This window comes from Chiloscyllium punctatum, chromosome 26 (assembly GCF_047496795.1).
Source record: "Chiloscyllium punctatum isolate Juve2018m chromosome 26, sChiPun1.3, whole genome shotgun sequence".
NCBI classification, from domain to species: Eukaryota; Metazoa; Chordata; class Chondrichthyes; order Orectolobiformes; family Hemiscylliidae; genus Chiloscyllium; species Chiloscyllium punctatum.
This window is the reverse complement of record NC_092764.1, coordinates 55,318,074-55,344,451: the sequence shown is the minus strand read 5'-3', so window position 1 is coordinate 55,344,451 and position 26,378 is coordinate 55,318,074. Positions and strand designations below refer to the sequence as shown.

Below are 26,378 nucleotides of genomic sequence, written 5' to 3'. Positions count from 1 at the left end.
TCTTTGTCTGTAGACCTATACTCCCTGATAGCGAAAATGGTTCCTCCTAATCCACCCTAGTTATTCTACTGAATATCATGAAATTTTGATCAAATCACCCATTAGCCCTAGAATCATACAGTAAAGAGGCCCTTCAGCCCATCCAGTCTATATTGCCAAAAATATACTACTACTTACACTAGTCCCACAGCCTTGAATGTTCTGACATTTCAAGTACTCGCCCTTTTTTTTCAAAGGTTGTGAGATTTTCCACCTCAACTACCTTCCCAGTAAATGCATTCCAGAACCCCACCATCATCTGGGTGAGAAAGGATTTCTTTAAATCCCCTTAAAACCTCTTACTTTTCACTTTTAAATTATGCCCCCTTATTGGTCACCCTTCTACCAAGGATAATGACTGCTACCTATTCATCCTGTCCTCAATCTACTCCATGAGCTTTTACCTTCTTTATCAGTTTCCCCACGTGAGATCTTATCAAAGGCCTTGCTGAAATCTGTACAAACTACATAAGATGCCTGACACTCATCCAAACACTTGATCACGTCCTTGAAAAGTTCTACCTGATTTGCTAGCATGATCTTCCTCTGACAAACCATACTAACTATCTCTGATCAAACCTTGCCTTTGTAAGTGGAAATTTATTTTCTCCTTCATTACTTTTCCTACCATTGATGTTAGACTCACTGGTCTACAGCTCCCTGGTCTTTCTCTACCACCCTTATCATAAAGTGAAAGCATGTTAGCTGTCCTGCAGTCTTCTGCTCCTCCCTTGTGGCCAGAGACAGTTAAAAAGTTAGGGGTCGGGGCTTTCTCCCAGATTATTGGGGATACAACTCATCTAATCCTGTGGATTTGTCCACTTTTAAATCTGCCAAAATCTTGAATACCTTCTTTTATCAATCTGCTCAGAAATTCAGAGTCCATCTTCTCAAAATCTGTTCTTGCAACCTCATTTTTCCAAGTAAAGACAGATGTTCTCTGGCTTGTTGCTCCTATATTTGACCCTAAGGGAACCTGTTCAGTCTATACTCCCCATAGTACTTTTTGAATGCTTCCCACCATTCTGCTGTATATTTACCCGAAACTAGCTGTTCCCAGTCTTTTTTGGCCAGATCCTGCCTATAATAGACTCCTAACAGGGTGACTGCCCCATTTTTAGAGTCATAGAGATATACAGCAAAGAAACAGACTCTTAGGTTCAACTTGTCCATGCCGACCAAATGTCCTATATAAATCTAGTCCCATTTGCCAGCATTTGACCCAGATCCCTCTAAACCCTTCCTATTCATATACCCAAGCAGATGCCTTTTAATCGTTGCAATTGTACCAGCCTCCACCACTTCCTCTGGCAGCTCATTCCATACACGCACCACCCCCTACGTGAAAAGGTTGCTCCTTAGGTCCCTTTTATATCATTTACCTCTCACCTTAAACCTATACCCTCTAGTTTTGGATTTCCCCCACTCTGGGGGGAAAAAAACCTTGCTTATTACCCTTTTTTATTCCTGAGTTCCACCCAGAAAGCCTCATTTGATGACCCTTCCAAGACACATCATTCCTCTGTACTGCAAAAACTGACTCCAGAACTAATAATGTGACACCTTTGCACACCCCCGTGACTTGCCTGAAGATCCTATACTCCGGAATGTTAAGTTGCCAACAACATCTCAGTTCCATGTGCCAATTCACACCCTTAACTCATATGTCTTGCATCTAATACCCCCGGCATTAAAGTGGAGGCCATCCAGTTTCACCTTACTCCCTTCAGACACCACATCGCTGAACTCACTTTGCCATGACTCCTTTTCTAAATTATGCTGTGTTATTAAATTAACACACTATGACCCCTGCCCCTGCTGAATTAGTTTAAATTCTTCCCAAGCCTTCTAGGTTCCAGCAGTTAAAATTCTATAAGAGACCCTCAAAGTTTGAAAAAAGAGAACCTTGGAGGATTAATTAGCCCATTTGCATTGTTCCCATCTAATTCCTTTTGTACCCTGGGAATGGAAACCATCTGGTGGTTCTAGGAACTTGTTGCTCTTTAGTGGTATTAATAGTTCCATGACTGTTAGAAGACTTCGATACATTAATTTTCTTGCATCTCTGGCTCTGAGTCAATAATATAGTTTTCTGGGGAGTCTGGTATGTTCCACTGTATCTCCTTTTCTATTGTAAAGAAAGAAATTATTTGGCCTGCAGGAGCTGAAGAACCTGAGTGTGTCTCTCTCTCACACACATCATATATCCATTCCTTTTATAATGTTTCTGCCTCTGTTAGTTCTTTATTGTCTTGATCAAGTGGATGTTCAATATTGAGATGGTTTATCAAGTCTTAATCTTGTTGCATTGGTCATGAAGTACCAGTGCAGAACTACAACTGAAAGACACTATGGTTCGTAATGCTTCAGATAAAGTGTGTAATCTATATTGTGGAAATAAAGGAATTTGATTTTATATGTTGTCTTCTCACATTCTGAGGAAGTGCATTTACAGCTGTTCCTCAGGCCAATGCAATGACAGAGATTTCACTGTAGGATCAGAAAGATTTCTGCAAACCCTGCCAAACAAAGCAATTTCAAATACTCTTGTGACATATTCAAAATAAAATATGTCTTACCAGTTTTGTCTTAGGGTCAAAGTGCAACACCTTCAGTCCTGCCCTCTCGAGAGTCCGATGTATGTGTTGCTCAGATCTGAGCAACTGATGTCCTTCACACAGCTCAGTTTTGGATTCCTATGTGTTGATAGAAATGATGAATTCCTAATATCGACTAACAAAACCAGAGGTTTCAAATGACAACACAATATTCCTTTTAGACAAATTTCAGACAACACCATCTCTAGCTCTTCACAAGATACAAAAATATGAACAATGAAATTAATAAAACTTCTTTCACTACTAATATATGGAGAATCTTTCATTTCTGCCTTCTGACAGTGTTAACTCATCCTGGCTACTGGATGCCAAAATGCTGACTCTCTAGGGCTGTGGTTTTCCATCAGTGTGCTGCAACAAGTTGAGAAGTGTCCTTTGAAATTTTTGGGTAGCAGCACCACCTTTTATCCGATTGTCAAGGCTTCTTCCATAATTCCGAACTCCTTCGGAGCCTTGGTGTCTATTAGTCATGGCAGTATCTAAGACACTAGGTACCCCTATCAACTGTGCTTGTGCAAGGCACCAGAATCACACATGTGTAGACTTATGATACTATGTATGTATTGTGAAAAAGTTATATGTGTGTTTATCTAATTGAAATATTCCTCTATTGAAAAGTTTGTTAACCACTGTTATAGGGCATCACCAGAGTTTGAACTTGGCCTAAGATAACACTTATCATCTTCAAGATGCCTCCCCATCTTGATTTTATGCTAATCCTCCTTCCTTTCTGGTTAAAGTCAAGGGTGCTGGGACCAAATAGTACAGCTCCATCTCCACCATTATCAGCTAACTGAACACTGATCATTAAAAAAAATTCTGATGCCACTACCAATCTAATCATCAAAGGAATCAAAAATCAAAGACTGTGGATGTTGGAAATCTGAAACAAAAACAGAAAAAGCTAGGGAAACTCAGCAGGTCTGGCACCATCAGTGGAGAGAAACAGTCAACATTTTGGGTTTAATGATTCTTCTTCAGAGCTGATTGTAATTATGAAATTGTTGGTACGTATGTTGAAGATTGGGGTGGATGAAGGGAAAGAAGTAAATGATAGGTGGAGGTGGAGCCCAGTGAGAAAGAGAACAGCAGATGGGCAAACAAGGGAGGGATGAGCTGGAGAGAAAGAGAAACTGCTAGGTCTGACCATTATAAGGTGAAAATGGGTTGACTGTGGTGAAAACAGCCCATATAACAATAAGGCCTGATGTGTGGGGGCCCAGGAACAGTATGGAGGTGTTTAGGCCCTAAAGTCATTGAGTCTTGAAAGCTACAGGGTCCCAATGTGATGCATAAAGGAAACTTTGGTGGATCCACTATCTGGACCACTGGCTGATTTAGGTACACTCACAGTGCTGTTAGGAAAGGAGTTCCAGGATTTTACTCTGACAATGAAAAAATGCCAATGATTTCCAAGTCAAGACATTATCTTGCTTGTAGGGGAATTTGCAGATGAATGTCCTCCCATGTGTCTGCTGCTCTTGTCTTTCTAGGTTGTAGAAGTTGTAGGTTTGGGTGGTGCTGTCAAAGGAGATTTGGTGAATTGCTGCAGTGCATGTTGTAGATGGTACATACTGCTGCCACTGTGGCTAGGGGAGGGTTTACTACTTTTTCTCTTGTAGATTGAACACAAATATTGTGCCTGCAGTTTCCTTAGTTGCTCCTTGAGAATGCAGAGTGTTTGCGGTATTTGAAGTTGGGATGATGGCGGGGGGGGGGGGTGCGGTGAAGAGAGATCAACATTCAAAAATATTTATATTGGTATATAAGAAAATTGTCACGCAGCACAGAAAACTTAATGATTAAAATTAATAAAATGTTGAAAATAAAGTGGATGTCATCAGGATCTGAAAAAAGGAAAACGTTACTGATTCAGCTATAACCTCTCATCAGGTCTGAACAATGGACACTTTTGATATCCAGCATTTGCAATTTTGTTTCAATCTGTTGATGGACGCGATGCAGCACATTTTATTTTGCAACAAATATATAATATTCCCATTTTTAGTTTTACACATACCTTGCCTTGTACTGTGAACTGCAAAGACAAATCCTCGACATCCTTATTTCCGGGGAGCAGAATTAACGAGCGTGTTTTGAGACCTCTCAAAGATGACTGGTGCCTGGGTATACAGTCTTGTTTTGGTTGTTCTGTACTGCCCTCTTCTGGTTTGGCTTGATCAAACATTTCCCCAGATTCTTTTTGAGGTTTTAGAATATCCACAGAAGAATTTTTCTTGCCTTTCTGTTGGTTTCTTTCAAGTTCTTTCTCGACCTTTTGCATTCTGTTGAAGCGGGTTTTCTTGAAGGCAAACAAGTCACTGAGTTTAGGATATCTCTTTTTTGTTTTTGGAAGCGATGAAGTAGTGCTTGGGTCTTCAAACTTTGGAGACTGGTCTTTCCTGCAAAAAGCAGAGAAATAGCTTAGAAATTAGTCAGACTCTCACACCAAAGCATTAAACCAATTGCTGTATACAGGAAAAGTATAGCTTGTTTATTGTTTTGAATTATAGTAAATAATAGATTACTATACAAATGTTGATTCAGCCTGGAGTTGCCACCTGAAATTTTACAACATTGATTCTGGTGATTATCCCCATGGAAAATAACTTGAGTGCAAGGTCATGCCATCTGAATCTGCAAATAGCAACATGTCATTTTGATGAATACTTACAAAACAACTGTGTACATAATATTGCCAGTGTCAATCTTGGTTATCAGTTCTTTGAGTTACCACAGCAAAGAAGATTTAGCAGACCTGTCCAAAACTGGACTGGCTACAGAGGATGTCCTTCTAAAAATTGGATAAATGATGAGTGTTGTGTACAGGAAGGTTTGGGTTTCTGTTCCTTTCTGATAAGTAATACCACGCAATGAATTACAATTTTCTGAGTGGCTGCATGGTATAAAACGGTCTGGTTGGACAATCAACTAAATCTGCATTCAGTGCTGGGGGTAATTATAACCTGACAGAAAGTGAGCAGGATCAGATCTGCTGCCTGTTTTGTGTTTCTACTGAAGGAAAGGTAGAAAAGGTATAAAAGGGTTAGAGAGGAAGACTATGAATCATCCCTTTAAAATAAAAGGAAAATAAAATTCAGTTCTTTCACAATACATAATCATTGTTTTATCTAATACACCCAATGCTTCATCCAATTATATGCTCATACATGATCTGAACAACTATCAGAATAATTCAATTAGGTAGGCATTGGAGATTCAGGCACACCACCAGCATCAAGTGTTGTAGAACATAACCTTGTTTAAGTAGATAACAACTAAGATGACATCCGACAGATCAGTGAATGAGTAGTCTACAGTACAAAGAGTACAAAGTCATTTGATAAAATGTCACCAGACACTAAAGGTAATTAGAAGTGTCAAATGTGGCACAGGATTCTGCGGATTATGGACCTTGACTCCAAAAATCAGCTAATGATTAGATTAGATTCCCTACAGTGTGGAAACAGGTGCTTTGGCCCAATAAGTCCACATCAGCCCTACGAAGAGGTACCCACCTAGAACCATTTCCCTCAGACTAACACTATGGGCAACTTAGCATGGCCAATTCACCCAACCTGCACATCTTTGGACTGTGGGAGGAAACCGGAGCACCTGGAGGAAAACCACACAGACACTCGGTGCAAACTCCACACAGTCACCCAAGGCTAGAATTGAACTTGGGTCTCTGGCGCTGTGATGCAGCAACGTTAACCACTGAGCCACCCAAATGATGGACAATTGCAACTGGTGGTTATAATACAACAGAAACACAAGTGAAATATATGTTAATGACATTGTGGAACATGAGAAGAAATATTCAGATCAATTCAGATTTCAGTTAGAGAGTTGCAAGGTGGAAGGGCGGTGGCTCAATGAGTTTTGAGAAGGTTGATCTCCTGCCTCTTTCCCTGCCCGCTGTGTAACCATCCCCTGTGATGAAAATACCTTTTATACTTAAATTAAATGTGTGTACAGTTAGGAAGATGTTTTATATTTAATATTTCTCAGAGGACTTAAGTTTTGATGGATTGTGGAAAATATAGTTACTTATGTTTTATCGAAATTCCTGGTGTGATTTTTAAAGCAGCTTGTTTTAAAATCACTGTCAATATTGGTGATTTTTGTTTAAATAAGGCTTCCTAAGAAATCACATGATTGGTGATAACTGCTTGCTTCTACAGGGGCTGTTTGAATAGTGATTGGCTTAGGGAATGTTTGGTTTTGGTATCTGGAATTAATTGGGGACAAGAAGCCAGCAAGGAAGGCCTGCCCAGCTAATTCATTCCATTTCCAAAAAGGAAACCCTCTTTTGAATTCAGTGGTAAAGTCATTTGTTATTTTAATAGAGTGACTGAAGGAATATAGCAATGTTGTATTTCCTGATTAAGATGTGTCTGTAGAGACTTCAGAGATAACCATGAATGATTTGGTCATATGTGCCAGAAGATAGTAATAGACATTCTACACTTTATCCTTTCACATTTAAGAATAACCCAATTAGCCAAAAAAAGCCAGAAAACCAATTGCTGCAGATAAATACCTCTTTCTGCTTTTCCAAAGTGTAAGATTGTGTTTTCATGTATGTTGTGGCAATATTTACGGGAATAAGCATTTATACTTCTCTATTATTAACTGTGCATGTTTATCACTATTTCGTTTCATTGAATAAGTTTTGTTTTGATAATAAACCAATAATTATTTATCTGGCTCAAAGATCTTATTTAAAATTTGATATTGATAAGGTGTCTGATTAACCATGTAACTGGAAAAACTACTTTAATTTTAGCTTATGACCTGTGGAATAGTGAAACTTCAGCAACAGTGCATACCTAATTGTCATAACATTCAATAAAACCTGAAGTTAATTCTGTTTCTTTCGCTACAGTTGATGCTTCACATACTGAGTATATCCTTTGTAGTAATAGATGGTAATGAAGGCAATGTGATTGATGGGTTTATGGGTTTTGAAAAAAACAGTTGATAAAGGAGCACAAAAGACCGATTAGCAAAAAATAAATATATGGAATTAAAACTGATGTGTTAGTGTAGATATGAAATTTTTTAGAAAGCAGTTGTGAATGTCTTTTTCCTCAGAAATGAGGGTAGTATAAACGACGGCTTCCTGCAATTGATACTAGGATAACACCTTTTTTGGTATATATTAATGACATGGATCTAGATACAATGGAGAAAGGTTTCCAGATGTAACAAAACTTGGGAATGTAGGAAATAGTGAGGAGGATACTAACAGACTTCAGGAGAATGCAGACAGTTTAGTGAAGTGGGAAGCCATGTGGCAGATTAAATTTAATACAGAAAAATGCGACATGAATCCCTTTGGCAGGAATAATGAGGAAAGGCAGCATAATCTAAATGGAACAATTTTAAAGAGGGTGTCAGACAAACAAGCCCAGGGATGTACCTACACACACATCTAAAGGTGGCAGGACATAATGTTGAGGCTCTTAGAACAACATCTGAGATCCATGGTCTTATAAATAGAAATGAGAGTTAAAGCAGGCAAGTCAGGTTAAGAGAGGTACTTCTATCTTGCAGCACCACTCATCAATTATTAAAACTTCAAATTAAAAGCCAGTCACAGATGCTGCACTACCATGTGAACAGACAGATGTGCAAGGAGCAAAGCCTGCCTCGAGTGGTGGTCCCAATCATCTGCCAAGAGGCAGTCTCCAAGGAAATGGTCTATTTTTGATGCTGCAAATGGGAAGACTTTTCCATTCCAATCATGTCATTTGGAAAATGGACAGGAAGTGATGTTGCTGACAAGGCAAGTGAATAGTTCTCCTACTGCCCACTTCTATATTTAACCCCAAATGTGGCAGATACTGCTTGGAAGGTTATAATGTCTTTTAAAAACAGAACTATTTACTGTTTTGGTTTTGATATCTCCTGGCTTTTGTAGCCCTCAGAAGGACTGGAGAAAGCAATATTAAAACATTGGCATTCCTGCAATTCAAGTTAGTTGTTGTCAATGATAACATGTTGCAAAAAGACAGAAAAGTTATCAGCTATGTAACTGAAAGTTCACTGAGTTACAACAGGACCTGGATAATATTGGGTGTACAAAAGATGGATATCACTTGTACCACATAAATGTCAGGTAACCACCATTTTGAACGAGAGAAGTCTTAATCACTTTCCCATGACCTTCGCTGTACTATGTTTTGCAAAGTCAGACAATGATCATTGTCCAGAAGTCAGACTGGATAAACTTCATTAGGATTGTAGTCACAACATCAAGACACAAACTGGAAATCTGTGGTGTGTGGTTCACCTCCTTAATTCTTTTGCTCCATTTACAAGGCTCAAATCAGAAATGTGATGGAATACTTGTCACTCACTGGGATGAAGAATCACTGAAAGCAGCAGGCACAAAACTGGTTTCTTCTTGAATTATCTTCTTTGTGAAGAATTCTTCTAGTCCTAGATCTAATTTGCTGTTGGTTACATCCTCTCCTTTTTCCTGGTCCGCAGATTGTACCTATGCCAAGTACAAACAGATGCAACTGTATAGCCCAGTCTGACAGCATTCAGAGAGCAGGATACTAATTACAATTTCAATAATCATCTCAATCCTGTTTGATGATCATTTTCACTTTAAGAATTTCAAGAACACATTGAATCATTGTTTCTAAACTAATGCAGTTTAAGAAAACCTTCATGGGATGTGGACATTTCTGGCTAGTGTTTATTGCCTGTCCCTAATGACCCAGAACATTACCTGGGTACTTGGAGAAATAGGAGAAAGTGAGGACTGCAGATGCTGGAGATCAGAGCTGAAAACGTGTTGCTGGAAAAGCGTAGCAGATCAGGCAGCATCCAAGGAGAGGGAGAATCGACGTTTCGGGCATGAGCCCTTCTTCAGGAATACGCTTTTCCAGCAACGCATTTTCATCTACTTGGAGAAATAGTCTAGTAATAATACCAAGGGATCATCACCTCCCCTAAATACTGTAAATTGTATAACAGACATCCTTATCATTCAGTTTTCCCCTCTGTCTATTTCACTTCTCTCCCCAGAAAAGCTGTCAGAGGTTAGCAGTTAGTGATTTCAGAGGCTCCCTTTGACTTACTATGATTTGACCCCAACTTAAGGCTGTTTTGACTTGACTGAAGACTGCTGACAATGATAACAAGTCTTCTGGCTTTCTGTCTGTACTAAATGATATGGCAAGACAGAAGTACTGTGAACCTGGCTGATATGGCATCAGAGGCCAAAGAGAAAAGACAAATCTGGGTTAGCATCCAAGTAGGCCCAAAGCGAGTGCTAAGAAAGTAAGTGAGCAGCTTGGAGAGTTTATGAGGCGGGGTCCTTGCAGCAGCATTTCAATGCTTGCTGCCAGTGTACCCTGAAGTGCAGCTTTTAAGTGTAAAGCATTCGCTAAGTTAATTTGGGAGGTGCAATGGGGTCCTGAGGAGCTGGCAGGTGTCATATGCCAGTGTACAAGGATGGATGTGGCAAGTGCTTTGAGATGTCTCACTCTCTCAGCAGAGCAGTCAACGGCTGTCTGGTGGTGTTTATTTTAAGTCACGGTATAGTCCAGTTTTTTTTTAAATGGTTAAAATTTAAAGTTTCTTTTAAGCGCCTAGCGGACTCGGAAGCTGGTGTCGCACTAGCTTACCTGGGAAGGTTTTTTCTTTATAAAAACGCGCAGGCGAGGAACCCAAGGCACTACAGGGGTAGAGCCTCCCACCCGCCCCCCTCCTCGAACCTAATAATAAGACCCGTTGTGATAAGCAGGTAAGTGCTGCATTTTGCTTGTTTGTTTCTTTAGATCCAGTTTTCTTTTTAAAGTTTACCTTTTAGAGGGATGGCAGCGAAGGCAGTGCAATGTTACTCTTGCAAGATGTTTGAGGTGAGGGAAGCCATTAGCGTCCCTGCTGATTACACTTGCGGGAAGTGCACCCATCTCCAGCTCCTCCAAGACCGTGTTAGGGAACTGGAGCTGGAGTTGGATGAACTGCGGATCATTCGGGAGGCAGAGGGGGTCATAGATCAGAGCTTTAGGGAAGTAGTTACTCCGAAAGTTATAGAGAGATGAGTGACAGTGAGGGGGACTGGGAGGAAGCAGCCAGTGCAGGGACCCCCTGCGGTCGTTCCCCTCAATAACAAGTATACAGTTTTGGATACTTGTGGGGGGGACGATTTACCAGGGGTAAGCAACGAGGTTCAGGCCTCTGGCACGGAGCCTGTCCCCGTTGCTCAGAAGGGAAGGGTGGTGAAAGGTAGAGCGTTGGTTATTGGGGACTCAATAGTGAGGGGCACAGATAGACGGTTTTGCAGGGATGACAGAGACTCACGTTTGGTATGTTGCCTCCCAGGTGCAAGGGTACGTGATGTCTCTGATCATGTTTTCTGGGTCCTTAAGGGGGAGGGGGAGCAGCCCCAGGTCGTGGTCCACGTTGGCACCAACGACATAGATAGGACGAGGGGTGAGGTTGTTAGGCAGGCTTTCAGAGAGCTAGGTTGGAAGCTCAGAGCTAGAACGAACAGTTGTTGTCTCTGGTCTGTTACCTGTGCCACGTGAAAGAGAGTCGAGGAATAGGGAGAGAGAACAGTTAAATGCGAGGATACAGGGGTGGTGCAGGAGGGAGGGATTCTGGTTTCTGGACAACTGGGGTTCTTTCTGGGGAAGGTGGGACCTCTATAAACAGGATGGTCTCCACCTGAACCTGAGGGGCACCAGTATCCTTGGGGGGAGGTTTGCTAGTGCTCTTTGGAAGGGTTTAAACTAACTCTGCAGGGGCATGGGAACCTGGACTGTAGCTTTAGGGTACAGGAACTTGAGTGTAGGGAGGTTAGGAACAAGGCATCGATAAACAGGATGATGGCTTGAAGTGTGTATACTTCAATGCCAGAAGTATAAGAAATAAGGTCGGTGAACTTGCAGCGTGGGTTGGTACCTGGGACTTCGATGTTGTGGCCATTACAGAAACGTGGGTAGACCAGGGACAGGAATGGCTATTGCAGGTTCCAGGGTTTAAATGTTTTAGTAGGGTCAGAGGTGGGGGTAAAAGAGGGGGAGATGTGGCATTGCTTGTCAAGGATAGTATTACAGCAGTAGAAAGGGTGATGGAGGAAGACTTGCCATCTGAGGTAGTTTGGGCTGAGGTTAGAAATAGGAAAGGTGAGGTCACCCTGTTAGGAGTTTTCTACAGGCCTCCTAATATCCCGAAAGACGTAGAGGAAAGTATTGCAAGGATGATTCAGGAGAAGAGTGAAAGTAGTAGGGTGGTTGTTATGGGGGACTTTAACTTCCCAGATATTGACTGGGAAAGCTATAGCTCAAGTTCGTTAGATGGGTCGGTGTTTGTCCAATGTGTGCAGGAGGGTTTCCTGACACAATATGTAGACAGGCCAACAAGAGGTGAGGCCATACTGGATTTGGTTCTAGGTAATGAACCAGGCCAGGTGTTAGACTTGGAGGTAGGTGAGCACTTTGGGGACAGTGACCACAACTCTGTGACTTTTACTCCCGTGATAGAGAGGGATAAGTGTGCACTGCAGGGCAGGAGTTATAGCTGGAGGCAGGGAAATTATGATGCGGTGAGGCATGACTTAGGATGCATGGATTGGAAAAATAGGCTTCAAGGGAAGACACAAATGATATGTGGAGCTTGTTCAAGGAGCAGCTATTGGGTGTCCTTGATAAGTATGTACCAGTCAGGCAGGGAGTAAAGGGTCTTGTGAGGGAGCCGTGGTTTAATAAGGAATTGGAATCCCTTGTGAAAGGGAAGAGGGCGGCCTATGTAAAGATGAGGCGTGAAGGTTCAGTTGGGGTGATTGAGAGTTATAAGGTAGCCAGGAAGGATCTAAAGAGAGAGCTAAGAGCAGCGAGAAGGGGACGTGAAAAGTCCTTGGTTGGTAGGATTCGGGAAAACTCTAACGCTTTCTATAGGTGTGTCAGGAATAAAAGGATGACGAGGGTAGGTATCGGTCCAGTCAAGGATAGTAGTGGAAAGTTGTGCGTGGAGGCAGAGGAGATTGGAGAGACACTAAATCAATACTTTTTGTCAGAATTCACTCAGGAACAGGACGTTGTTGCTGATGTAAATATTGAGTCACAAGTGATTAGAATGGATGGCTTTGAGGTATGTAGGGAAGAGGTCTGGGGAATACTGGAAAGGGTGAAAATAGATAAGTCCCCTGGGCCTAATGGCATTTATCCTAGGATCCTCTGGGTAGCTAGGGAGAAAATAGCGGAGCCATTGGCCTTGATTTTTATGTCGTCGTTGTCTACGGGAATAGTACCAGAAGACTGGAGGATCGCGAATGTGGTCCCCTTGTTCAAGAAGGGGAGTAGGGACAGCCCTAGTAACTATAGGCCAGTCAGTCTCACTTCTGTTGTGGGCAAAGTCTTAGAGAGAATTGTAAGGGATAAGATTTATGAACATCTGGATCGGAATAATGTGATCAAGGATAGTCAGCATGGTTTTGTGAAGGGCAGGTCGTGCCTCACAAACCTTATTGAGTTCTTTGAGAAGGTGACCAAGGAAGTGGACGAGGGTAAAGCAGTAGATGTGGTGTATATGAATTTTAGCAAGGCGTTCGATAAAGTACCCCATGGCAGGCTAATGCAAAAACTACGGAGGTATGGCATTGAGGGTGCATTAGAGGTTTGGATTAGGAATTGGCTGGCTGGAAGGAGACAGAGGGTAGTAGTTGATGGTAAAGGTTCATCTTGGAGTGCAGTTACTAGCGGTGTTCCACAAGGATCTGTTTTGGGACCATTGCTGTTTGTCATTTTTATAAATGACCTGGAGGAGGGGCTTGAAGGCTGGGTGAGCAGGTTTGCGGATGATACGAAAGTCGGTGGAGTGGTGGACAGCGAAGAAGGATGTGGCAGGTTACAGCGGGATATAGATAAGTTGCAGAGCTGGGCAGAAAGGTGGCAAATGGAGTTCAATGTAGCTAAGTGTGAAGTCATTCACTTTGATAGGAGTAACAAGAAGATGGATTACTGGGCTAATGGTAGACTACTTGGCAGTGTGGATGAGCAGAGGGATCTTGGTGTCCATGTACACAGATCTCTGAAAGTTGCCACCCAGGTAAATAGTGCTGTGAAGAAGGCATATGGTGTACTGGGCTTTATTGGTAGAGGAATTGAGTTCCGGAGTCCTGAGGTCATGTTGCAGTTGTATAATACTCTGGTGTGGCCTTATCTGGAGTATTGTGTGCAGTTTTGGTCGCCATACTGTAGGAAGGATGTGGAGGCACTGGAACGGGTGCAGAGGAGGTTTACCAGGATGTTGCCTGGCATGGTAGGAAGATCGTATGAGGAAAGGCTGAGGCACTTGGGGCTGTTCTCATTGGAGAAAAGAAGGTTTAGGGGAGATTTGAGAGGTGTACAAGATGATTAGGGGTTTAGATAGGGTTGACAGTGAGAATCTTTTTCCACGTATGGAGTCAGCTGTTATTAGGGGACACAGCTTTAAATTAAGGGGAGGTTGGTATAGGACAGATGTTAGGGGTAGATTCTTTACTCAGCGGGTTGTGAGTTCATGGAATGCCCTGCCAGTATCAGTGGTGGACTCTCCCTCTTTATGGTCATTCAAGCGGGCATTGGACAAACATATGGAGGTTATTGGGCTAGTGTAGGTTAGGTAGGCTTCGGTGGGCGCAACATCGAGGGCCGAAGGGCCTGTACTGCGCTATATTTTTCTATGTTCTATGTTCTATGTCAGCATCATGATGTAGGTCTGGAGGAACAAGCAGTGATTTGGAATCTCAGACTTCCATGTTGAGAATTCTCAACATCTAGTTTCCTCACAGTAGGAGGGTGCATATTAATGAGGCAAGATGTTCAGTTAGTTAGGCTGACAACAAGCAATAATCCCCTTAATAAGCATTTCACTGCTGCTGAGTCAGGACCTCATTTCAAAGTCTGGAATCTGTTAGGAAGTACAATATTTAAAGGCCTTGCTAGGATTTTCGTACAATTCTCCCAGATTTCTTGCCATAGTCTATGTCATTCAGGGCTTGATAAGATTTCTTCACTATTTGTAGATATGGCTGACCCCAGGCCTGCTGGAAGTATTTCAGTGTGATTCAAAGTGCCTGCCACTTTATCAACTGTTCATTGCTATTACTTCATGCATTCATTTATTTCAGGTAGAAATGAAGAGAGAGCTACCTGCACAAAGACAGATACACAGAAATTTCCCTTGACATGCTCCTCTAATCTCAGTTAACGTCACACATTAAGATGTTGGTCCAAAATCAGCAGAAAGTTGTCAATACTTGTGATTTTGTAACTCTAAATTTGATTTGGTATAAATAAAACATCTTCAGTGAGCCAGATACTAGCAGGTTTATTCTAAATTATGAAAACAGCATGTGATTTGGAAGCACAACCTTACCCTACACTGATCTCACTGTCACATTGACAATTCATCTCTTTAACAACAGGAAGGAAAGGAAGAAATGTACTCTTTTAGGGTTAGAGGAACCTCAATTATCCGACATTCTATTAATCGAATTTCAAATTATCCAAAAAAGATCGCGAGGTCCTGATGCTTAGCTAACTATGTTATCCAGCATTCGATTAACAGAACAAAATACTTCCCCCGCCCGTGTCCTTCAAATAATCGAGGTTCCTCTGCAGTCATTTATACTTTGTAACTCCCTATCTTTCTTATTTACAACATAAATTGTTAGCAATTAATCTAGGAGATTGTGAAAGATAAGTAATTAGCCTAATTTTTGCTAAACTTTTCTCCATTAAAAATACTTCCAAGACAGACTTACAGTAGGCTTGGAGGGTGGATGTTTCCGGATTCTGTTTGGTCTTGGCCTGCCTTTGGTACAATGCCTTAGTTTCATCCCTTCAATTGGCAAATCCATAAGAGAATCTGTAAACGTTGTCTCTGCATTTGTAGGTGTGTTATTTACAGCATTCATATCAGTAGAGATTGGTTGTGACTTGACTGTCAATAGTTCCATTGCTTCAAAATCTGTTCCTTCAAATTGTCTTTCTGTTTCTATGTCTGAGATTCCTGAAGGATAGATGATAAAAACATTTAGTTTTTGGCTACTCTTCTTTGAGCAGCAAGTAATAAATTTGTTGCTCATTATTTATTCTGTTTTACACATTCCACCATCCTCTGCTGAACTTCTGACTTGGACTGGGCTCCCCTGGTGTCCTTCTACTCTGGCATCTCATTCAAATGACTATTCATTATAAAACCATTCTCCCTATTTGAGTATCACATTCCAGTATAATCCTTTGCTCATGTACTCAATGTAATTGTTTTCTGGAGCCGCTGTTGCACGTGAATCAGTTTGGATGATTTTGCTCCTTTTACTCCTCTGAATGCCTTCACCAATTCTAATGGACCTTCTGACATCCAACTTATATTGGTAAGCTTAGCATTGAATGCAAATTAAACTTGGGGCTTTCCTGTTCTGGGTGCCTTCAGTGGATATGAATTTACTCCGTGGAAGAAAAGAACCTTTTATGTGAATAGAAAACCAAACCACTTTCTCAGACACTAGGAGGATCATTAGCTTCCCCTAACTTGCTACATTACAAAATCAGAAATCGCTGGAAAAACTGAGCAGGGGTCTTGGCAGCATCTGTGGAGAGAAAATAGAGTAAATATTTAGGATATAGTGACCCTTCTTCAGAATTGACAAACACAACTAAACCTAACTCAACATTTTGTTCCCAGTAATTTGCATGGGGTATTTTCAGGACAGTTAGTCACCTCAGACTTAAGAAGGAAGTTACACCAACACAAGTTAATGTGCCCACTGAACACCGGGTGTGTGATATTCAAGTCAGATGACCCTGACCTTTCCAGGAAATCCAGATATGACCTCTGTAAAGCCATTAAAGATACCAAGAGGCAATACCAGACTAAGTTGGAGACCCAAACTAATCATATAGACATCCACCATTTGTAGCAAGGCCTACATGACATAACAAGCTACAAAGTGAAGTAAAACAGAATAGCAGACAAATCTATATCCCTCCCTGATGTGCTCAATGCATTTTATGCTTGACTTGATGGAAGATCAGTAAAGCGGTGTCCCCTTTCCCCGACAGCATTGGATGCACCTGTTTCCACAGTTACCGCTGCAGATGTCAGATCAGCTTTTCTGAGAGTAGGCCCAAAGAATGTAACTGGGCCAGACAGAGTCCCCAGCTATGCACTCAGACCCTGTACAGAGTATTCGCTGACATCTTTAACCTCTCTTTACTACAATCTGAAGTCCCCAACTGTTTCAAGAAGATCACTGTCATCCTGGTACTACTGCCCAGTGGCCCTGACCTCTATAATTATGAAATGCTTTGATAGATTAGTCATGACCCATATCAAATCTAGCCTCCCAGCCTGCCTTGACCCCGTGCAATTGGCCTACTGTCACAATAGGTCTAAGGCAGACACCATCTCCCTAGCCCTACACCCATCCCTGGAACATCAGAATAATAAGGATACCTACATCAGACTTCGACTTATTGACTACAGCTCCGTCTCCATACTATAATGCCAACCAAACTCCGAGACCAAGGTCTCTGCTCCACCCGCTACAACTGGATCCTCAACTTTCTGACGAACAGACCGCAATCAGTAAGGATAGGCAACAGCTCTTCCTCCATGACAACCCTTAACATTTGTGCCCTGCAAGGATGCAATCTCAGCCCTTTATTGTACTCCCTGTACACTCATGACTATGTAGCCAAATTCATCCTAACTCAAGTTCATTGATCACCATTGTAGGCTGGATCTCAAACAATGACAAGACTGAATACAGGAAAGAGAGAACGTGCTTGGTGGTGTGGTGTAAAGATCACAATCTCTCCCTCATGTCAGAAAAACTGAGGAGCTGGTCATCGACTTCAGAAGGTGGAGGACACACTCCTGTCTACATCAATGGAGCGGAGGTGGAGAGGGTCGAGAGCATCAAGTTCCTAGGAGTGATGGTCACCAACAATCTGTCCTGGACCACCCACACTGATGCAACAGTCAAGAAAGCACAACAACACCTCTACTTCCTCAGGAGGCTAAGGAAATTTGGAATGTCCAAAAGAACTCTTACCATGCTTTACATATAAACCAAAGAAATTATGCCATCTGGATGCATCACAGCTTGGTATGGCAACTGCTCTGCCCAGAACTGTAAGAAACCTCAGACAGTTGTGAACACAGCCTAATCCAACACTCCAGCCAACCTCCCATCCAGTGACTCCATCTATGCCTCTTGCTGCCTTAGGAAGGCAGCCAAAATCATCAAAGACCCCTCCCACCCAGATTCTAATCTCTTCCATCAGGTTGGAGATACAAAAGCTTAAACACACATACCAACAGGTTCAAGAACAGCTTCTTCCCCACTGTTGTTAGACCTTTGGATGCACCTCTCAAATTTCAAATCTAATATTGATCTTGCTTCTTAAACACCTTCTCTGCAGCCATAATAGCTGTCTTCGCTATTGTATTTGTTACCCTGTCCTATTACCCTATGAACTTGGTATGGTATAATGTGACTGTACTGCATATGAAACAAAAAACTTTTCCCTGTACATGTGACAAGAATAAATCAAATCAAAATCAATGCATTCTACACCATTGGCTGATGTGAAGTAAAAAAAACCTTCCAGACCTATTTTCCTCTTCAGCAAGCACCTTGTCACCAAAACAAATGTTAAACTTATTGCACTGCATTTTCCTAAAATGTTGCTGCCAGCTTTTATGTGTATTATCTAATCTAAAGGGACTGATGACTCACTCTGCATCTGCTTCTTAGCTCTCCTCTCTGGTGGATATCATTCAAACTTCAGAGGAGTAAAATGTAAATATCCTTCTGTTTTAGGTAGATCTCTGCTCACAAATACATGGCAGACATATTGTCATAAATTTAATTAAAGGTCTGCATTACTACCAGCTATCTTAAGACCTTAAGGTGTAGAAGCAGAAGTCAGACCATCAAATCTGCTTCAGCATCAATGAAATTATGACTGATCTGATACTCAATTCCACTTTCTTGCCTCCCACCAAAGTGTGGGAATTTGAGGGGTGACATTTAGATGTTTGTAGAATTGTGAGGTTCATGGATAGCATGAGTCATGGGGGTCTTTTCTCTAGGATAAGATAGGGGGCATATTTTCAGGACGAGGAGTAAGACTGGGGGGACTACTTTTTCCACATAGAGGATCGATCGTTTGTGGAGTGAACTGCTACTGGAAATGGTAGATGCAAGTACAGTTACAACATTTAAAAGACATTTGGATAGGTACACGAATAGGAAAAGTTTAGAGGGATATGGGCCAACTGCCAGCAAGTGGGAAACTTGGTCGGCATGGACAAATTGGAGGGACTGTTTCTGCACTGCCTGACTATGTGCAACCCTTTATGCTGAGAATATACCTCTGGTCCTTGACTCCTCCACAAGGAGAAACAATTTTTCTACATCAACCCTGTCAAGTCTTCTAAGAATTCTGTATGGTTCAATAAGATCATCTTCTATTCTTCTATATTCCAGTCAGCACATGCCCAATCTACCCACCCTAAACCTCGGAAGATAGTCCCTTCAAACCTGGTAGTAGCACAGTGAATCTTTTTTTGACTGCGTCCAATATTAGTATGTCATTCCTTAGGATAAAGGGTCTATAATTGTTTACAGTATCCCAGCTGTGGATTGACTAGTGCCACGTACAGTTTTAGCAAAACCTTTCTACTTTTGAATTCTATTCCCTTTGAAATAAACATTCCATCTGTCTTCCCTATTACCCAGTGAACTTGAATGCTAGCTTTTGTGATTCATGAAGAGAACTCACAAGTCCCTCTGTTTTGTAGCCTTCTGCAGTCATTTTCCATTTAAGTCATATCCAAGTCTTCTTTTCTTTCTTCAAAGTGCATAATCTCACATTTCCCCAGATTTTATTCTAACTGCCAGGTTTTTCCCCCCCCAACTCATTTAACCTGCCCATATTCTTTTGCAGACTTGTGTCATCATTTGCCTTCCCATCTATTTCTGTGTCATCTGCAAATTTCCTACAGCACGTTCACTTTCTTCATCTAAGTCATTAATACATACTGTAAGTAATTGTGACCCCAGCACTAATCCCCATGGCACACTCCTAGTTACAACTTCCCATCCTGAAAATGCCCCTGTTATCCCAACTCTCAGTCTTCTATCAGTTCACTCCTCTAAATAACAAACTTCAGTGGTCTAAAATGTAAATTTACTTAATAAACAATGTAAAGTGTCCTTTTTTGAGTAAACTTCAATTTTTTTCCTTAATTCGGTTTCCCGCAAGGTATGGTGAATAACTATCAACATTTTATTAGAAAAGAGCAAATTACAACTTGGGAATATATTTATTAACCACAAGTTGATGGCAAACAATCTCTCACTGCCACCAACAATTGAAAATGTGGAGTGACAGTGGGCAAAAAACCTAGCTATGAGACTCAGCAACAGTGTAGCACTCCTACACTTGGCAGTTTTACATAAAGATGACTTGCAAAGGAGCTTTGAATTATTTGAGTTGCCAGCAGGCTTGAGTGAATGGGATGTCTACTATATTTCCCAATTGTTAAATACTGAGAGATTATACACTCTCAACATGTGAGCAAAGAATACAATCATATGTTCTAAGTTGTCTAACTCCTTTCCCTTAAATGTTATGATCTTGTAATTAGTATTGACTTTAATTGCTTATCTGGGCTAGAAACAGTCAGTAAAATCAGTTTAAATAAACGTTAACATGACCACTTACGGTTCAAGGCTGTGGTTGGTCTGATTCTTCTAGAGTGTATTGTCCTCCTGCGAAGCATAGACACACTCTACAGAAGAGACATTACATCTGTATTACTACTAACATTTAAAACTGAAAGCATTTCACCACTCTTCACACATTCTTAATAATTTGATTGGAATGTATAGTCAGGGATTTATAATTGAGTTAAAATGACCATAAACGTATCCTATTATGATTTATGTTACCTGCTTCATTATGTTATTGAAAAGTCAGTAGCCTCTGAACATAAGCATCCTCAACAACAACTTATACTTGTATAGAACCTTTAACATGCTAAATTACCCCAAAGAACTTAACAGGAGCATTATCAAACACATTTTAACAGCAAGCCTCATAGTAGATATTGGGCAGATGACAAAAAACTTGGTCAAAGACTTTGTTTTCAAGTGTCTTTAAAAGAAGGAAATAGCAGTTAATAGATTTAGGGAGGGAATTTCAGACATTGGCACCTAAACAGCTGAAAGTATGGCTGTCAGTGGTGAAGCAGTTAAGTGCATAGCAGCAGGGAGGCAAACGGATTGGAGTGATGGGATGGTAGCTTGCAACAATAAAATGGACAAGTGTTGGCTTTTGATGCGATGATGACAGCAGATTTAACCAGCAAGGTGTAAAGATACATGTTCGGGGATATATGTGTACTCCATCTCTCATCATGTATTCAAGAGTTTCAGTATGATCTCACCAAGTAAAGCTTTTCACTTCTTCCTTCAGGAAAATGTTAGTTTTCCCACCAATTCTGGTGATTGGCTCAGATTTATCGACTTCCACTTTTGATAGTACCATGATCGTTGATTAGAAACACTCATGCAACATACTTGTTAATAAAGTCCAGCTCAATTTTGACACAGTGTTGAATTTATTAAATTTGTAGATGAAAAAGGAATGATAAATAATACTGGTTTTCTGAATAACAAGTTATGGCAAAAGAACAGCATGATGTGGAAATTCAGTGCAAATGAGATTTTCTAATGCACTGCCCCAACAAGTTTGAATCTGAACCTTAAACAAATGTAGATATAACTATCTCAATCTCCTCCTCAGAGCGCAATTGAGTGTCATTGATGAAATATAGGGTTGAGAGTGTGCAGAATGGCATGGCTGTACTTAAACAATTAAGTCTGAGGGATTGAGCTATAGTTCACAGTGACACAAGAGAATTGGGTGGGCGTCCATTTTACGATATTTCCTATATATTATACAAATGAAGGTCACTCTTATCTGATGGCTACTGGTAACTGTAATCCAAAAAATAATCTCCACTTCCCATTGTCTCTCCCCATGGTATTTCAAGTACTTATCTAATTTCTCTTTCACTGAAAGAATGCTCTTTGCCTCCGCACTTTCTGTTGCAACCCTAATTGTCTTCTCAGTGATAATATTACATTAATGATACTTCATCAGGAACACGTGGTGCTCAAACCTGGTTTTGAACAGGTTCTACTTTCTTAAGTGATCATCACTCAACTAATGCATAATAGGTGTACAATTAGAATATTCAATAGGGAAATTGGATAGAAGCTAAACAAAAAGCTGAGGACAACTAGGCATCAATTTGAAGCCTGGTTTGAATATTTGTACCAAATTCTTCTGTGTTCTTCGGAGCCTAAAGCTTTATTAATTTATGCTGTAAATAATATTTGACTAAAGAAAACAACCTCAATCAGGATTCTACAGTTTTTGATGAGCCATGAAAAAGCAGCTTTTTCAACCCAAATCTTAACAACATTAAGGCATGAGAAGGAAGGCAATTCTGAGTTTAAGTCAATTTCATACTGGAACACCTGCTGTGAATAATACCTCAATTGGTGCCAAGTCATTGTTGGGTGAACTCAATAAATCCATGTTTCCATTAACTGTGATTTCGTCTTTCGAGGTTTCTGAACCTGCTTTGTCTGATGATGGTGTTTCATTTAGTGGTTTTGACGCATAAGATGCCTAAATGGAGAAACACTTAATTGAGTGTATCATTGAAATGGCAAGTAAAAATACTTAGTTATTTAAATTATGGAGTCAAAGAACTTAAGCACTTGAAGAGTGAAAAGACTTCTGATGAGATATTTGGGTTAGACATTCCGAGAAACTGTTCCGGCTCCATCACTATAAATACATCATAGATCAACTGCCTATCTTAGCTTTGCCTGATTGACTACAGTGGAATGGGCAAGTATATTGTATATACAACAGACAACTAACACAGTAGTTTTCTACCAAATGGGTTAGGTCAACCGTAGCCCTGGATTTTTCCATGCACTCTTATCCATGTACATACGTCTTCAGAGCCATGGCAATATGGAGGATTCTTAACATCTTACTGAAGTGACTGATCAAATCACTCAGTTGTCAAGAAGGTAACTACCACTTCTCCTCAAGGGCAATTAGAGGTGGGCAATAAATGTTGGAACATGGGCTATGTTAGCATGGCCATGAATTAATGGAAGAATAACATCATTCTGAATGTTTTGCTTTTACTTTTTGAGATAAGTACTTGAATACACAGATAAAAAAAATAGTTGGCACTTAGAATAACTTAATGGGTGGACTAACTGGCCTGCCCTTTTCAATTGACTATTATATACAAACATAGCAACAGGATTAAATTTCTTCAAAGCTATTTTTGTAACTTATACATAGACTTGTTTTTCCTAAAATGACCAGTGTGGATAAAGTCCTTAGTAGAAAAGGTTATAAAGCATAGAAATATCCATGGTAAAGGGAGGACCTTCATGGTAGGTAGGGGAGTGTGGTTCTATGACAGCCTGAGTAAGGGTGAAACTGGAACCAGGCTGACAGCCTCATAGCAGAGTAATGGAAGAAGAGAGCAGCTCAACTCCTTCAACAAACTAAGGGAGCAGTGAGAGGACGAGGAATGGGAACAGTGTTCCCTCTAAGCTGTGCAGAGATTGCACACTGACATCAGCGGCAGGAAAAATCACCAAGAATGTAAAATGGGGGGGAAGCTGCTGTAGGTGGAGGAATAGAGGAATGGGGATCAGGAAATTGGTTCCTAGTTCCTCTGGGAAGGTTGGACAAATGGGTGGTAGCTGTTGTGGGGTAATGTGTGCAGACAAAGAGCCTCCAACAGAGGGAGTGGAAATGGAGGCGTACACATGGGAAGATTGCAGTGGGTTGAATTAGGTGGAGGAGGGTCAGGGAGTGGGGCATGAAATAGGGATCATGAGGGTGTGTCCTACACCAGTGGCCCCTGTGAAGGGAATGGGCAAGATCTAAATGGTTCCTATACTGCAAAAATCATATGATTAGTTGTTTGTTTGGAAGTGACTGGGTGCAAGACTGGGAGCAAGAGAAATTGTGGATCCTTGGACTGACACACTACTTATACTTTTACTCAAATTGTATAGTTAAGTTTCTATTAAATTTAATTCCATCACTATAAATAAAAACACAAAACACAATGGAATGTATAGCAACACTCACAAGCTTCTGTTTAGCAATGGTTAGGTCCTTCAGAATGTGGTCCACAAAGTGGTCAATTAGAGCAGCAGTGACACTGAGCTTCACTTCACTGTCAACAGAAAACAAATACTATTCATTATTTACTAGAGCTAATCAAGAATTTTCTCTACCAGTGGAATCACCCTAGTAACAATTCTACAGGAAACATCAATTCTTTTGTACAAAACCAGTTTAACTTTGCACTGTGTGCTAGTTAGTAATGATTCTAAACAACACTAATATACTTGCAGCTCCATGGGCAGGAAAGAGTATACTGAGCATTGTTATCATGGGATCATTACTACCCTGACAATCCTGTAACTTCTGTAAATGCCCAATTTGGAAAAAAATACCTTAAAAAATGACCGGAAACAGATCAAATGTGCAGTAGAGATCTTATAGTTAGTTCCAAAGTGATAATTTAAAGAGTCTTCAACACCAACAAGATATATTGCAAATGTTTTAACATTTTCCTGATGGTTTGTGGACATAAACAGAAGTTCTCTTCACTCATCCGGGGTCGAGGGCATTGGCATGTTTGCACTTCACAAGTAGGCCAACAAACAAGTGACATTTTATTAGCTGGACATTTCTATCCCACTTTCATTATGAGCAAATCCATGGTATAAATAAAAAATATAGCACCATACTTGACAAAGAACAGTAGTCAAATATTACATGTTCTAACATAATTTGCCACTCTGCTTCCAGTGAACAGTCACGGCTGCAGCAGTGGATAAATTTCACAGTGGCTAGCTGAGGTCAGTATTCTGCACATTACTGCTAAGTATGCACTTTGAACCACAACTTTATGAGTCTCTGAATATCCACACAGGATTTGACGTTTCTAATTCCAATTCCTTTCCTCTCTCTGGTTTTTTAAAAGCAGCTTTGTGTTACCAATATCTACTACACATGGGACTGAGATTTTCACAGTTCATCTTACTTGTAATCCAAAGCCAAGAGAGAGGAAAATTATTCATTAACAAGTTCCAAGTTGCTAAAATAAGCCATTTTAATTCATAGTTTTCATAGTAATATATCCAAGCTCTCAGAAGCTCTCTTGTTTCAAAAATGAATTATATTAATACTTAATACTTTGACTTTTAAAATTAATTTGTTTTATTTTAACAGAAACAAAAACATTCTAACAGAGATGGGCTCAGGAAATTTTGGTTATTAAAAGGGAAATGAAATTTAAGGGGAATCAATTTTCATTAAATAGTTATGAATGAGTGAAGTCCATTGTCCCATTCTATACTTTTTTCTCTTGATAACCATTATAAGTTATGCACTGCTAAAAAGATGGTGAATCTCTGTTCAACTTAAAAAGGTGACGTTGAAAAATAAAATCAAATCTCTGTCAATAAACACTTTGAACAAAAACTTCTTCTTGACGTTACTTCTTTGTTAAATGGACTTAGTGAAGAATTAGTGAAACTCTGGCATGTAAGACTATCCAGACCTGAGTTTGTTCACAATCTCCAATCCAGCCTGTTCAACAATTACGCTCCTTGTAAAGTCCTTGGGGATGAAGTTTTTACTGGATACTTTGTTAGCCAGCTGCTCCTGAATATTGGCTTTCTGCACAACATTAGGACAGAGCATGCTGGTGGATTTCATGAGGGACTGAATGAGTGTCTAAGAAGAGAATGAAAAAGAAATCATTAATATTTTGAAAATTTTGTAACAACATAAAAATAATTTTAAGAATGATTGGACTCTTAGTAAAATGTACTTGTGCTGTGACACACTTTTATGGTTGCTTTTTGCAGGTGTCATGTCCAGAGTAGTATAAAACTATTGTTAACACTACCAGAAAAGATACCCAATACTTGTGTAACCTAGGAAACACTGAGTAGCATAGGAACAATGCTAAGTCAAAAAACATCTTGGCTGAAAGAGACAGATGAAGTTAGAATCTGTGTAACATATACAGAGAAACCTTATTAATCCGAAGGACATGGGCGGGGAGTATTTCATTGAGTTAATCGAATTCTGAATAATCAAATGTCAGTTAACATAGCTTAGCCAAGCTTTGGGACCTTGCCATCTTGCTGGATAATTTCTGATATTCGGACAATCGAATGCTGGATAATCAAGGTTTCTCTGTGTACAATTCACCATTAACTTACGATCAGTTCTTACCTCTATAAATAAACACACAACACTGCAGCCATTTTTATCATATACCTTGACAATCACAAATCTACCCTTGTGCAGCATCTATTCACATTTATAAAACTTGGAAGATAAGTCATGCAAGAAATGAGAAATGAGAAAACATTACACCCAGTATGTTATAAGTAAAACACAAATGTCCAGCTGCAACCCTTTGCCAAGAGTCTGAGTACTTCTGGGGGGATTCTTCTATTATAACTAATGTCCTTCTCAGTCCCATTCAGGCTCTGCAACCCCTGCTCAATATAGCAGCACTTCAGAGACTCGGAAGTTGTTAGTCATTGAAGACTTACTATGC

At 40.4% G+C, this 26,378-nt stretch overlaps 1 protein-coding gene across 1 annotated transcript in view; it reads right to left on the bottom strand.

Moving 5' to 3' along the window:
- Nucleotides 1-26,378, bottom strand: part of carmil2 (capping protein regulator and myosin 1 linker 2) — a 197,408-nt gene that overhangs the window by 23,223 nt on the left and 147,807 nt on the right. Inside the window, exons 27-34 of the mRNA XM_072547440.1 lie at nt 25,365-25,540; nt 23,882-23,969; nt 22,244-22,381; nt 20,405-20,471; nt 15,430-15,677; nt 9,023-9,162; nt 4,678-5,059; nt 2,619-2,735 (exon numbers count right to left, since the gene is read on the bottom strand). Of these exons, the coding sequence (XP_072403541.1) occupies nt 2,619-2,735; nt 4,678-5,059; nt 9,023-9,162; nt 15,430-15,677; nt 20,405-20,471; nt 22,244-22,381; nt 23,882-23,969; nt 25,365-25,540 (1,356 nt within the window). The remainder of the gene's footprint in view (nt 1-2,618; nt 2,736-4,677; nt 5,060-9,022; nt 9,163-15,429; nt 15,678-20,404; nt 20,472-22,243; nt 22,382-23,881; nt 23,970-25,364; nt 25,541-26,378) is intronic.